Raw genomic sequence first — 13784 nt, forward strand, 5'->3', positions numbered from 1 at the left:
AAACTGAAAATGGATAAGTCACGGCAGGGTAACCATGGCCCACAATACACAAATTACATTAAGAAACTCCGAAGTATCACAAGACAACATTTCCTTAAGTATAGACAAGCTCTTCCGGCCTCTCTTATTTACATCTTCTTGCTGGTTACAAACCTTCTTCCCTGGCCCCAATTCCTTCTTTTGTAGTTTTCTCACCTTCAGCTCCTTACACTGTCTGCCCACGTGGAGTTCTGTCTACATCATATTTAAGACTCTGTGTATGGCAATTCCCCAGCAGTTCAGTGGTTAGAGCTCAGTGCTTTCACTGCTGGGGGCCCAGGTTCAATCCTTCACTGAGGAATTAAGATCCCATAAGCTGCATAATGTGGCCAAAAAAAAAAAGACCTCATGTAAAGGTTGACTAAACTCACACGAGGTATTCTCCATCATCCCCCATATGTGGAATATTAAGCACAGAGGAACTCCAGCAGGTCCCTTACTCTCACATTAGAGATCTTACAATCTATCTGTCTGGAGAAGTCTGGTCAAGAGTGAAGAGAGATGCTGTGATCCATCACAACAAAAAAACCCAGACCCCAGAATCCACAACTGTCTGTACATCCTCTTCAAGGGATGCTCTCTAACCACTCCCACTTCTACCCCAGACTTAGCCCTTCCCTGTACTTATCTCTACCAGATAACTTACCAAGTAGAATAATAAGAACAGATTTACTTTTCTATCTCCATGACTGACCCATTCCTTGAAGGGTAGGATTACATCTTCCACGTTTTTGTATGACCCAGCACTTATTGGCATGCATAAAGTCACAAAATATTTATTTATATATCCATTAAAGAAATGCATATGTCAAGAAGCTATAATAGAGAAGTTTAATAAGGCCAATCTAAAATAAAAGCCATTTTACTCTGAGACAAGCTGCCAATACTGTCAGGAGGAGCATGCTGCTGCTGCTGCTAAGTCGCTTCAGTCGTGTCTGACTCTGTGCGACCCCATAGACAGCAGCCCACTAGGCTCCTCTGTCCCTGGAGGAACATGGGTGAGTATTTTTTTCCTCTGATGTTCTTATTTTTTGGTAAATGTTCTAGGGAATAGAAAAATACCTGGGCATCCGAGTGTGCTTCAAACTGTGTTGTTCCACCTGTTGCCTGATCAAAGGTGTATATGAGACGGATATCTTCTTCATGCAATTCATGGCCTTCCACAACAATGGTCCCTATTGGAAAAGCAACTGTCACTGTTACTCAATCAGTAACCCACTCCTGAAGCTGCCCTGCTACCAATATACTGTGCCACTCTCTAATAAAAACTTCAAATCATCAAGCTACAGTCTTTAAGAGATTATGTCTTACTGACTGACTCTTACTGACTCATGACTACTGTTGTAGTCAAGGATGAGATAAACTTTCCTTAGACTACACCATGCTATCTTAAGGCCATTTATATCACCAATATCTACTGCTGTATATAAGGTCCTAGATCCAAAAACATGTGCCAGAGGCAACAAATGAATCCCCATCATAAACATAAGCAGCAAGCTACAATGAAGAAAGCACAGTCTGTAGAGTCAAGCTAGACTTAGGCCTACCACTCAAAGGTGGTAAATCCCTGGTGTTCTTCTACCTGCCTATCCGGGTACAGTCAGGGTGAAAAGAGGTAGACAGCGTGAAGGTCTGAGCATCATACCTATTCATGGTAGGCAGAACATGTAAACAGCTGAGGATGGCAATTCCCATTTCCCATACCATTTACTATAGTAATTCACAAAACAATCTTCTGGATCTTTGAGCAATGGGCTGTCATTTTCACTTTATGTCACTGTATTCTAAAAACTGCTTTCCATCAATATGGAACAGTTCACTCAGAAACTACAGTTTAAAAACTACAGGCTTTCAGTTTCAAATAAAGCTTATTTCAAGAATTTTTAATATTTTGGCTAATTGGTGAAACAACTTGAGATTTATGACCTGAAGGCTGATCAAAGATTTTGTTAATTTAACAAATCAAGCTGAATTAGTACTGATTCAACTTTTATTTGCTAGTCTCTAATGTTTTATAAATTTTATCTAAAAATTTGGGGAATCTTATGGACATTTCCCCCAATTTCCATAACTACTCATCTGAGTTATGAATCCTTAAATCTTTCTTCATGACATTTCCATGCTTATGATTTTCAATTTCAGAGGGAACCCAAACAATCAAACACCTTGTACCCTAGGATTGCTGCAGGAAGTCAAATAGCTGTAATCAGACCATATATGATTCTAATCATGGCAGAGGTCAGAACTCCTGGGCACCTGGAACAGCTTCCTAAAGATTTCCTTCAGCACACTTATCAAAAATATGATTATATTCATACATCTTTAGCGTCTACCAGCACCATGAGGGTAAGGACAATGTCTGTCTTATTCAACTCTATGTTCTCAGTGTCAACAACAGAAGGGCTTTAAAAAATATTTGCTGAATGAATGACTCCACTCTTGCTCAATTGAGAACAAAATATGTATTCTAGATATTTCAGAGAAACATTTTAAGTTCTGACACAGTTTTGGAAGAAGCTCCAAACCTCAATGCTAAATCCCTTTCATTAAAAATACTTAAGTGTTTAAAAATTACAATTTTGAATTAAAATTAAAAGATAACTTTCTTCTTTGAATATCTTCTGGTCTTCATTCTGGCAACTCAAGTCATCTTTTTGTCTACAAGCAACATCTGACAAGGGTAACACTCTATACCACTGGGTGGTGAATCTGAAGGGTTTTGCTCTCTCATTAGGGTAGATTTTTCCAGGCCCATATTAGCACTTATAGAATTCAATGGTAACTTACAGTTTATCCATCTGACTCAATGATTTCAAGTAGAAACCTAGCTGAAAGTGAAAGTGAAAGCCACTCAGTTGTGTCCGACTCTTGCGACCCCACGGACTGTATAATCCATGGAATTCTCCAGGCCAGAATACTGGAGTGGGTAGCCTTTCCCTTCTCCAGGGGATCTTTCCAACCCAGGGATTGAGCCCAGGTCTCCTGCACTGCAGGCTGATTCTTTACCAGCTGAGCCACAAGGGAAGCCCAAGAATACTGGAGTGGGTAGCCTATCCCTTCTCCAGGGGATCTTCCCGAACCAGGAATGGAATTGGAGTCCCCTGCATTGTAGGCGGATTCTTTAACAACTGAGCCATGAGGAAAGCCCCTAAACCTAGCTAGAATGAATCAATTCCACAAAACATCTACCTGTGAGAATATTCACTGAAATATTAGTTATACTGTTAAAAGAATGGAAACACTGAAAGCACCAATAATAACAGACTGGTTAAAAAAATACCAGGTATCCACAGGAAGGAAAATTTTTGCAACACTTATTTAAATAGCATTTTAAAGACTGACAAAACACAGAAATGTTTATAATGTAAAGTGAAAATGCAAAATAAAAAGGTAAATGAAAACCAAATAATGTAAATATAAAAAAGTGAAAAATGTGAAATAAATTACAGGGTGATTCCCATTTGTAAAGCTATAATTATATGACTACATACGTATATAGGATGAACTAAATCAGAATTTTAACAGTGAACTAAATCAGAATTTCAATCTACATTAAAAGGACGGGTGATGGCTCATTTTTATTCTTTGTACTTTTAAAAAAATAAATTAGCAGAATTATTCATAATAAATATTTTTATGAACAGAAAAAAAAGTTCTAATTTAAGGGAAGGCTGTAATAGTAGAAATCAAAGAGGAGGCTAAGTACGAGATATCCATCAGGTTGAGGACACAAATGGTGCCCCCCAGTGAAACAGATGCCCACCATTTTCCTGGAACCGCTCCAGCTCCTCATTGCTCAGCTGTTTGATGGATGTCATTACCATCTTGAAAGCTCCTTTCAGACGCTTCCCCAGGACCATGTGATCTGGCTCTGCCCTTAGGCGAACGCCATACTTGTTTTTATCTGTAGATAATGTAACTTTTCGAACATTCAATTCCTGTATTTGATAGACATGCAAAAACAAAAACGAAACAAATGAAAATATGTCCACAAAAATTTGAATACAAATATTTATAGCAATAACCAAAAAGTGGAAATAACCCAAATGCTGATCGACTATGAAAGGATAAATAAAATGTGGTATATCCACCTAGTGGGCCATCATTTAGCAACATAAAGGAAAGAAGCATTAATACGTGCTATAACATGAATGACCCTTGGTGCTAAGTCACAGAAGCCAGACACAGAAGCCCACATATTGTATGATTTCATCTACAGAAAATGTCCAGAGTGAGCACACCCAGAGACAGAAAACAGACAGAAAACAGGACTGTAGGATCCTGAGGGGAAATGATGCATGAATGATAATTTGGGGTCTCTATTTGGGGTGATGAAAATTCTACAAAATTGTGGTGATGACTACACAACCCTAACTCAATTAACAAGGACTGTAGCATTAGAAATATGGACTTCATGTCTCAGGGGTAACCTTTGCTCAAGCAATTTAACTGTCAATTAACCAGAAGAATCAGTTAATTGTAGTATTTCATGTCTCCCTCATGCTGGCAAGTTAAGGATTACTAATGTAGTAGGAAATGGTGACTACACAGCAGGAAATAAGAAAATGAAGTATCATGGAATTGTCAACTGAAGCAAATTATATGGAAATATTTTGCCATTATACATTACTATATTATTTGATCTCAGAGTGCTCAAGATATTTAAGTATATTCTATTTTTATCCATATCTTAAGCATTCTTTACAGAATTTATATTTCCTTAGTTATAACCTTTTAAATTTCTAAAGAGTTTTATAAACTCTATTTATCCAGAATTCTCAAGTAATTCAAAACCAAATATAGAAATTATTTTCTATTCTTAAATATTATCTGTGAAAGGAATAAAAATGAAATTTGAAATATATATTTCATTTAAAAACACCATAGGATAAAGTTTTCTGGGAGGACAACTGACAAGACAGTTTAAACTTCTGACCTCACAACTCCACTTTTAAGAACCTGTCCAACATCCACACTGTCAACTAGCAATTGGCACCTGCCATCGACTTATCTGGGCTTCACAGGTGGTACTAGTAGTAAAGAACCTGACTGTCAACAAAGGAGATGACTCAAGAGACACAGGTTCGATCCCCTTGGGAAGACGCTCTGGAGGAGGGCATGGCAACCCTCTCCAGTATTCTTGCCTGGAGAACCCCATGGACAGGTGAGCCTGGTGGGCTACAGTCCATAGGGTAGCAAGGAGTGGGACGTGACTGAAGTGACTGAGCACACATGCATCTACCTATACCTGTACATTGGCACCCCACTCCAGTACTCTTGCTTGGAAAATCCCATGGACAGAGGAGCCTCTTAGACTGCAATCCATGGGGTCGCTAAGAGTCGGACTTCACTTTCACTTTTCACCTTCATGCATTGGAGAAGGAAATGGCAGCCCACTCCAGTGTTCTTGCCTGGAGAATCCCAGGGATGGGGGAGCCTGGTGGGCTGCCATCTATGGGGTCGCACAGAGTTGGACACGACTGAAGTGACTTAGCATAGCATAGCATACCTGTACAAGGATTAAATTGTGTTGCTGCAGCTGCTGACCTTCACTAACCCCCTGAAAGGAGTTCAGGGTGGACAGCAGAAATGAGACATTCTGTGCTTGGGGAAAAACTGGCAGGAGAGGTCTTTAGATAGGTGTTTTCAGGAGCTGATTTTATAAGCCCAATTCTTGAATCTCCCCAAGGAAAGGCCCCCAAAAACCTTCATGGTGGTAACTGTTCCTCGTGACTAGCAAAGCTTCACAAGACTAGCAGAAACCTTCTGGAAAAAAATGTACTTGACTGCATGTATTCCCCCTTTACCAAAATCACATATATACTGACCTTTTCCCACTGCTTCTTAGGAGCACCTTCTCAGAGCTATCTGAGGTGCTGTCTCCTGGGCTGCATCCTCATTAACTCGCATAAGAGTTAACTCGCAACTCTTATGTTGTACATTTTTTAAATCTACAGTTAACAACTTATTTGCACAAGGGCACACACACACAAACTTTTATTTTTAATCTGAAACATAAATTTCCAACAATACTAGAGTAACTAAATAAATAATGATGCAGCCAGAAAGTGAACACTATGCAGCTGGCAAAAAGAATAAATTAGATCCCTAATGTTTTGTTTTTAAAGGAAGAGTTCTTTAAAAATATTTATTTAAAAATTTTATTTATTTATTTGGCTGTGCTGGGCGTTCGTGGCATGCAGGATCATTAATTGCAGCACATGGAATCTAGTTCCCTGATTGAACCTGAGCCCCCTGTGCTGGGAGTGTGGAGTCATAGCCACTGGACCAACAGGTAAGTCCTAGGGCTCTATGTTTTAACATGGAATGTTGTTTAAGTAATACTATGAAGTGGAAACAATTAGTAAAAAACTACATATATGATCATCTCTATTCACAAATAAAACCAGTGATGTGCGTATTTGATGTTTAGTTGCTGAGTCATACCTGGCTCTTTGCAACCCCAAGGACTGTAGCCTGCCAGGCTCCTCTGTTCATGGAAGTATCCCGGCATAGGTTGGGAAAATACTGGAGTAGGTTGCCATTTTCTTATCAAGAGGAATCTTCCCGATCCAGGGATCAAACTCAAGTCTCCTGCAGTGGCAGGTGGATTCTTTACCACTGGGCCACCTAGGAAGCCTGCATGGGTGTAGATGTATGTACAAATGTGTCTACATGTACGTAAAATGCTAGGAACAACCCAGTAGGAGATACCGTAGTGAACATCCCTGTAAGTGGGAAATGAGACATGACAGAGTGGCCAGGGTGAAAAGAGACTTTGTCTTGTACCCGATTGCTAGTGTTTATTTATAACCAGTGTTTACTTGATACTTGGGTAATTTGAAGGACTAAGCTTTTTCTTTTTGTTAATTATCAAAAATTACCTAGGGGAAGAAAAGTAGATGAAGGGATAAATGATCCAATGAAGGTGCAAAATTCATGGACCTTGAAATCACTGTTAAAGAATTATAATTACAGGGACTTCCTTGGTGGTCAACTGGTTAAGACTCTGTGCTTCCAATGCAGGGGGTGTGGGTTTGATCCCTGGTAGGAAGAACTAAGATGCCACATGCCCCCAGCATGGCCAAAAAATAAATACAAATTCTTAAAAAAATTTTTTTAATTACATTGCAAAATATTCATGATGAATCAAAAAGCAAACTGTAAGATTTCACAGACGGTTACATTTATGTATATACTGATAAAGAACACTAATCAAAATAATCTTCCCAAGGACAGAAGCCTGTTTGGACCAAATCACACAAATCAACTGTCTTACCTCAATGATATATTTCTCCAAAGACTTAACTTCATTAAGAGCTTCCTGATCTTGATGGATAACAACAATTTCTTTCAAAGGATACTAGAAAGAAAAGGGAAGGGAAAGTTCACTAAGCATCCAGTCTTCTAAACTGCAGAAATATGAATGTTACATGTTCTATCTGAATTTCAAGCTCTAGACTAAACAGGCTTAACTAGTATTAAGTCATTCACAGCCTTACTGCAAAAAGAAATTAATGCCATTGCTGGAAGCCCTTTATATTAAGAAAATACTCCAAAGACATAATTCTCTAGGTGTATGCAATTTAAAATAGAAATAAAATCTCAAACCTTTATTGGAATAGTTTTGCGGTCTCGAATCACTCGGCCAAGTTCAATCACAGACTGCATTCTAGATACTGCACTCTCAGTTTTCTTGTCAATCAATTCCTCACTGATTGGGAGAGGTAGGAACATAAAAGATAATAGATTTAAAAAGAGAAAATCTCAAAGAAGAAACGTGCTTCATTGAGGAAGAAAGTCGGATGAGAGATGTGATGGTGTGGTTAGCTTCCCAAGGGAGGCTCTTGGGAACATAGTGTGACTGTTTTGGGGGCTTATAGTGAGAGGCAGGGAGAAGGCAATGGCACCCCAGTACTCTTGCCTGGAAAATCCAATGGGTGGAGGAGCCTGGTAGGCTGCAGTCCATGGGGTCACAAAGAGTCGGACACGACTGAGTGACTTCACTTTCACTTTTCACTTTCATGCATTGGAGAAGGAAATGGCAACCCACTCCAGTGTTCTTGCCTGGAGAATCCCAGGGACGGGGGAGCCTGGTGGGCTGACATCTATGGGGTCGCAGAGTCAGACACGACTGAAGCGACTTAGCAGCAGCAGCAGCAGCAGCAGTGAGAGGCAAGCTTGAGCCTGATGCTCAGTGCATAGCAGCTCCCCAAAACGATACCAAAGGCCTACCCACACCCTACATGCCACAGCTCTACAGGGGATTCCACCCTAAGTATCCCTCTTATACTCATTCTGTAGCCTGAGGAATAGCTCAACTGGAAGGCATGGCATGGGTGAGCTGGAGCAGGGAGCTGGGGCCCCCACATGAGTGCATCTCTAGCAACTCTCCTTCCCATGGCCCAGGTGACGCTTAGGTATATTTGATTCTTACCGAACATGGGGCAGCATGAGGTAGTGAATACTGAATGTGTCCTTGTCCTGGACAGAAACAGGGTCAATCAGTGTCTTCAGATTCTGATACATCAATTCAGTAAGAAAAGGGGTATAGGGGGCCTGTATAAGGACAGAAAACATTATGTCATTCATATGTAGCCATCATTAACTGATCTCAGAGTTAGAAACAACTGAAACATTTTAGAGAAATGACAGAGGAATATGCACAGAACTGGACATGAGGTTAATACAACATGCCCTAAGAAAATGACCTCATTTTGAACTTGGTGAGACACACTCATGAAGCAAAGAAGTAGGACTACAGACAGAAGTGTCCAAAACATCCTTGAAGATGTCCATAATAAAAACAGGAGCCGATGACCACATGGCAGTTAGGTCAATTGCAGAGGAATGAATATTCCTAAAATCTCAGAAACCTCATCTGTAAACTGGGGAAACACTACCTGCTTAACAGGAAGAAGGAATGAGCTCATACATGAGACACCAGGTAGAGGACCTGGGATAAAGCAGGTTCTCATTCCATGTATGTTTAGGAAATAAACAGAAGGCTTGTATCATTAGAGTGAAAGAGCAGAAATAAGACACAGGAAACTAAGGGTGGAATTTTTACTTATATATCATTTAATGAATATTTCAATTGGTAGGAACATGTCTCAAGTGAAATACTGTTTGCAATATTTGTATTTGTTTGGTTAGCTGTTAGCTCAAGACCTTCCCTGATACTCACAGATGATTACAGGACTTTAAAATGTAGAAAAAATAGAGAACAGATACAAACAGAGGACAGTGCAGCAACTGGGCACCACAAGCAGCCCACAGGGCTAGAGCTTTAGAACGGGATCAAGCATCTTACCATAAGTCTGCACAAAGACAGCAGAACACTAAACAAGGTCTCCAGGGCCTTAACACAATCCTCTACTCCATTTTCACCCTAAGGATGGAAAACACACACAGTAAACTGTTAAAACCAGTAGCTCACTACAGAGAAAAAAAAAGGTAATAAAAAGGGGCAAACTCAGCTATAATTAAGTTATCCAGAGATAACATAACTACTTTAAACATTTTAATGTTCTGCTAAATATATGTGCATACACACACATACATGCACGTGTATGTAATATATTTTAACAAAACAAAATTACTGTTTTGTTACAGGATTTTATCATTAACACATTTGAAGGTAGTACTGATGGGCAGTGGTCTGGGTGCACCTCACTCCCTGTTTTGGAGCATTGCTGTTTATGCATAGCTTAAGTTCTGGGACAGGCTCCATGCTTTACTCATCCTATATCCCCAAAGACTTAATGAAGAGTATCATCAATAAGTAACTGTCCCTCTAGTGTTAGAAGCGATGAAGTGCCCATCTGAAGATCACAGCTGTACCGAACAACATTTGCAAAATACCTGCATGAATTATTTGATTTTAACAGGTCTGTTCAGTACAGTCCTAAATGGCCTGAGACTTTGCCTCTAATATGATGTCTATAATTGTGTTTTGAAAACATGTGAGATGACTTTTAAACTTAAGGATTCCCCTATCCAAAACATGGCAGTACAGTTAATATGCAACGTAAAAGGAAAAAGATAGCTTCACCAAGTGAGAGCATTTGAAAACGCCCTTTTTCCTTTTGGTTGTTCTCATTTTTCCTCAACTCTCATACTTCTTGCACTTTCTGCTCTTCCCAATAGAAGCCTGCACTTACCTTTAATCTTCTACGGTTCATCCGAACATACCAATTGGTCAAAATATCCACAAACTTGACCAGGCGAGGAACCACAGTATAGAGCCTGTAAGCTGAAAGTAAGACAACCAATTGGACCGTGAGAACATATAAAAGTCTTGGGAGCTTAAGGTAGGGCTGGATACAAGAAGAGCAAGTAGGCCCTGCCATTTAAGGGCTATCACATCTATTAGAGAGATAGGTCAGTTTTCATTCCAATCCCAAAGAAAGGCAATGCCAAAGAACGCTCAAACTACCACACAATTGCCCTCATCTCACATGATAGTAAAGTAATGCTCAAAATTCTCCAAGCCAGACTTTAACAGTACGTGAACCATGAACTTCCAGATGTTCAAGCTGGACTTAGAAAAGGCAAAGGAACCAGAGATCAATGCCAACATCCGTTGGATCATCAGAAAAGCAAGACAGTTCCATAAAAACATCTGCTTTATTGACTATGTGAAAGTCTTTGACTGTGTGGACCACAACAAACTCTGGAAAATTCTTAAAGAGATGGGAATGGGAATACCAGACCACCTGACCTGCCTCTTGAGAAACCTGTATGCTAGTTGGGAAGCAACAGTTAGAACTGGAGATGGAACAACAGACTGGTTCCAAATAGGAAAAGGAGTACATCAAGGCTGTATACTGTCACCCTGCCTATTTAACTTATATGCAGAGTACATCATGAGAAACACTGGGCTGGAGGAAGCACAAGCTGGAATCAAGATTGCTGGGAGAAACATGAATAACCTCAGATATGCAGATGGCACCACCCTTATGGCAGAAAGGGAAGAAGAACTAGAGAGCTTCTTGATAAAAGTGAAAAAGGAGAGTGAAAAAGTTGGCTTAAAGCTCAACATTCAGAAAACTAAGATCATGGCATCTGGTCCCATCACTTCATGGCAAATAGATGGAGATACAGTAGAAAGAGTGACAGACTTTATTTTTGGGGGGCTCCAAAATCATTGCAGATGGTGACTGCAGCCATGAAATTGAAAGACGCTTGGTCCTTGGAAGAAAATCTATGACCAACCTAGACAGCGTACTGCAAAGCGGAGACATTACTTTGTTAACAAAGGTCCATCTAGTCAAAGCTATGGTTTTTCCAGCAGTCATGTATGGATGTGAGTATTGAACTATAAAGTAACCTGAGCGCCAAAGAATTGATGCTTTTGAACTGTGGTGTTGGAGAAGACTCTTGGGAGTCCCTTGGATTTCTCAAGAGGCAGGTCGGGTGGTCTGGTATTCCCATCTCTTTCAGAATTTTCCACAGTTTATTGTGATCCACACAGTCAAAGGCTTTGGCATAGCTAATAAACAGAAACAGAAACAGATGTTTTCTTGGAACTCTCTTGCTTATTATGCATGTTTAAAAGTGGGCATAGTCCTTTAGGATGACTGATAAAACATTCAAAATTTCCTGGACTAACCATCCAATTATGCCAAATACAGAGGCATCAACTTTTCCATGAAGAGCTATGTACCAGCTGAGGAACTGAAGACCCCTACATGAACCACCTGACTGCTCTGGCCTCTTAAATCCACTGGAGTGCTGTACCTGAGTAGGAGCACCTGCCAACCCCAGGATGCTGTGCGAGGGTGGTTTATGTTACCAGGGTGCACACAGGGATGCCATTTTTTCTCCACTGGCCACCGACTTTATCAGACCCATAAACACTCAGACCCATCTCAGGTATCCTGGTTAACAATTTCTTGAATTTCTCACCTTGACTTATGGTTGTCGATCTCCGACTTTAAGGAAACCAACATTACCTACCTTTTCAACCTCTGTCTAAAAACAAATTCATTGTTGTTAAGTAACAGAAATGTGGGGAAATGTCGATTTCCTTACTGTGTTTCTGAATTTCCTAATTTTTCCAGTCTACTTATTTAATAAAGTAGACCTAAAAATAAATTAAAAACATATTAGTAACAAGTACTACTTATTAAGAACCTGCCTATTATCTGCTAGCTACTGCATGTACACAGTTTCTATCTAAGTCTTATAAAAACTATTACTAGGTACTTTTTGGAGATAGAAATGGAGGCTCATAGACTAGACGATGCTTCCCCCAGGGAACAAGTGGTGTACAAGTTGGGATCTGAACCCATGGGCATCCACTACTGAAGCCTGTGATTCCATGGGCCTGTGTGGTGTCTGTGGTGGGGTAAGGCCACTAGATATCCCCTCAAGACAATCTCTCAGGCCTTGGAACAATACATTTCTACAACAAACAAGCCTTAAAATTATATTTGAGAGGTAAAAAGAAACATTTATTCATCTAGTGTTCTGTCTCTCTCGAAATTTCTATAAAATTTCCTCTATGTTTAGAAAACCACACACCTATGGTGAATTAATCTTCCACAAAGGAGGCAAGAACACACAATGGAAAAAAGATAGTCTCTTCAGCAAGTGGTGTGGGAAAACCTGGACAATCACATGTAAATCAATGATATTAGAACGCTCATTTACACCATACATAAAAATAAACTCAAAATGGCATAAAGACTTAAGACATGACACCATAAAACTCCTCCAAGAGAACATAGAAATGGGAACAAATACAAATGGGATGTAATCAACCATAAGCTTTTGTACAGCAAAAGAAACTATGAATAAAACAAGACAATGTGTGGACTAGGAGAAAATATTTGCAAACAATGTGACTAACAAGGGCTTAATTTCCAAAATATACAAATAGCTCATACAAAAAAAAAAATAAATAAAAACAAGAAAAAAAAAAAAATGGGCAGAAGACCTAAATAGACATTTTTCCAAAGAAGACATACAGATGGCCAATAGGCACATCAGATGATGTTCAACACTGCCAATTATCATTTACACCAGTCAGAATGGCCATCATTAAAAAAAGCCCTCAAATAACTAATGCTGAAGAGGATGTGGAGAAAGGGAACCTTCCCCTACACTGTTGGTAGGAATGTACACTGGTATAGCCACAATGGAAACAGTATGGAGGTTCCTTAAAAACCTGAAATTCTAACTTGAAAAGAGGCATGCACCCCAGGGTTCACTGCAGCACTATTTACAATAGCCAAGATATGGAAGCAACCTAAAAGGCCACCAACAGAAGAACAGATAAAGAAGATGTGTGCGTGCACACACACACACAGAGGAATGCTCCTCAGCAATAAAAAGAATGAAATAATATGAAATAAAGCCTTTGCAGCAACATGTATGGATCTAGAGAATATCATACTAAGTCAGAAAGAGAAAGACAAATACTGTAAGATATCACTTATACGTGAGATCTAAATAAAATATGATACAAATGAACTTATTCACAAAATGAAACAGACTCATGGACATTTAAAAAAACCAACCAACAAACAAACAAAAACCTTACAGTTACCAAAGGGGAAATGGGATGGGGGAGGGATAAATCAGGAGTTTGGAATTAACAGATACAAACTACTATAAATTCAATAAACAACAAAGTCCTATTGTACAGCACAGGGAACTATATTCAATATCCTATAATAAACCATAATAGAAAAGAATATGAAAAAGGAAAAAAAAACATATATATCTGAATCACTTTG

The 13784-nt window shown here is 39.4% G+C and overlaps 1 protein-coding gene across 2 annotated transcripts in view; it reads right to left on the reverse strand.

Annotated features, from left to right (window-relative positions):
- IARS1 (isoleucyl-tRNA synthetase 1) overlaps nt 1–13784 on the reverse strand; it is an 81259-nt gene that overhangs the window by 16627 nt on the left and 50848 nt on the right. For both annotated transcript variants that reach the window (XM_061426194.1, XM_061426195.1), the window contains exons 21-27: nt 10203–10294; nt 9353–9430; nt 8477–8598; nt 7651–7753; nt 7319–7402; nt 3803–3977; nt 1102–1214 (exon numbers count right to left, since the gene is read on the reverse strand). In XM_061426194.1, coding sequence (XP_061282178.1) covers nt 1102–1214; nt 3803–3977; nt 7319–7402; nt 7651–7753; nt 8477–8598; nt 9353–9430; nt 10203–10294 — 767 coding nt within the window. The remainder of the gene's footprint in view (nt 1–1101; nt 1215–3802; nt 3978–7318; nt 7403–7650; nt 7754–8476; nt 8599–9352; nt 9431–10202; nt 10295–13784) is intronic.

The sequence above is a fragment of the Bos javanicus genome, chromosome 8 (assembly GCF_032452875.1).
Source record: "Bos javanicus breed banteng chromosome 8, ARS-OSU_banteng_1.0, whole genome shotgun sequence".
Taxonomy (NCBI): Eukaryota; Metazoa; Chordata; class Mammalia; order Artiodactyla; family Bovidae; genus Bos; species Bos javanicus.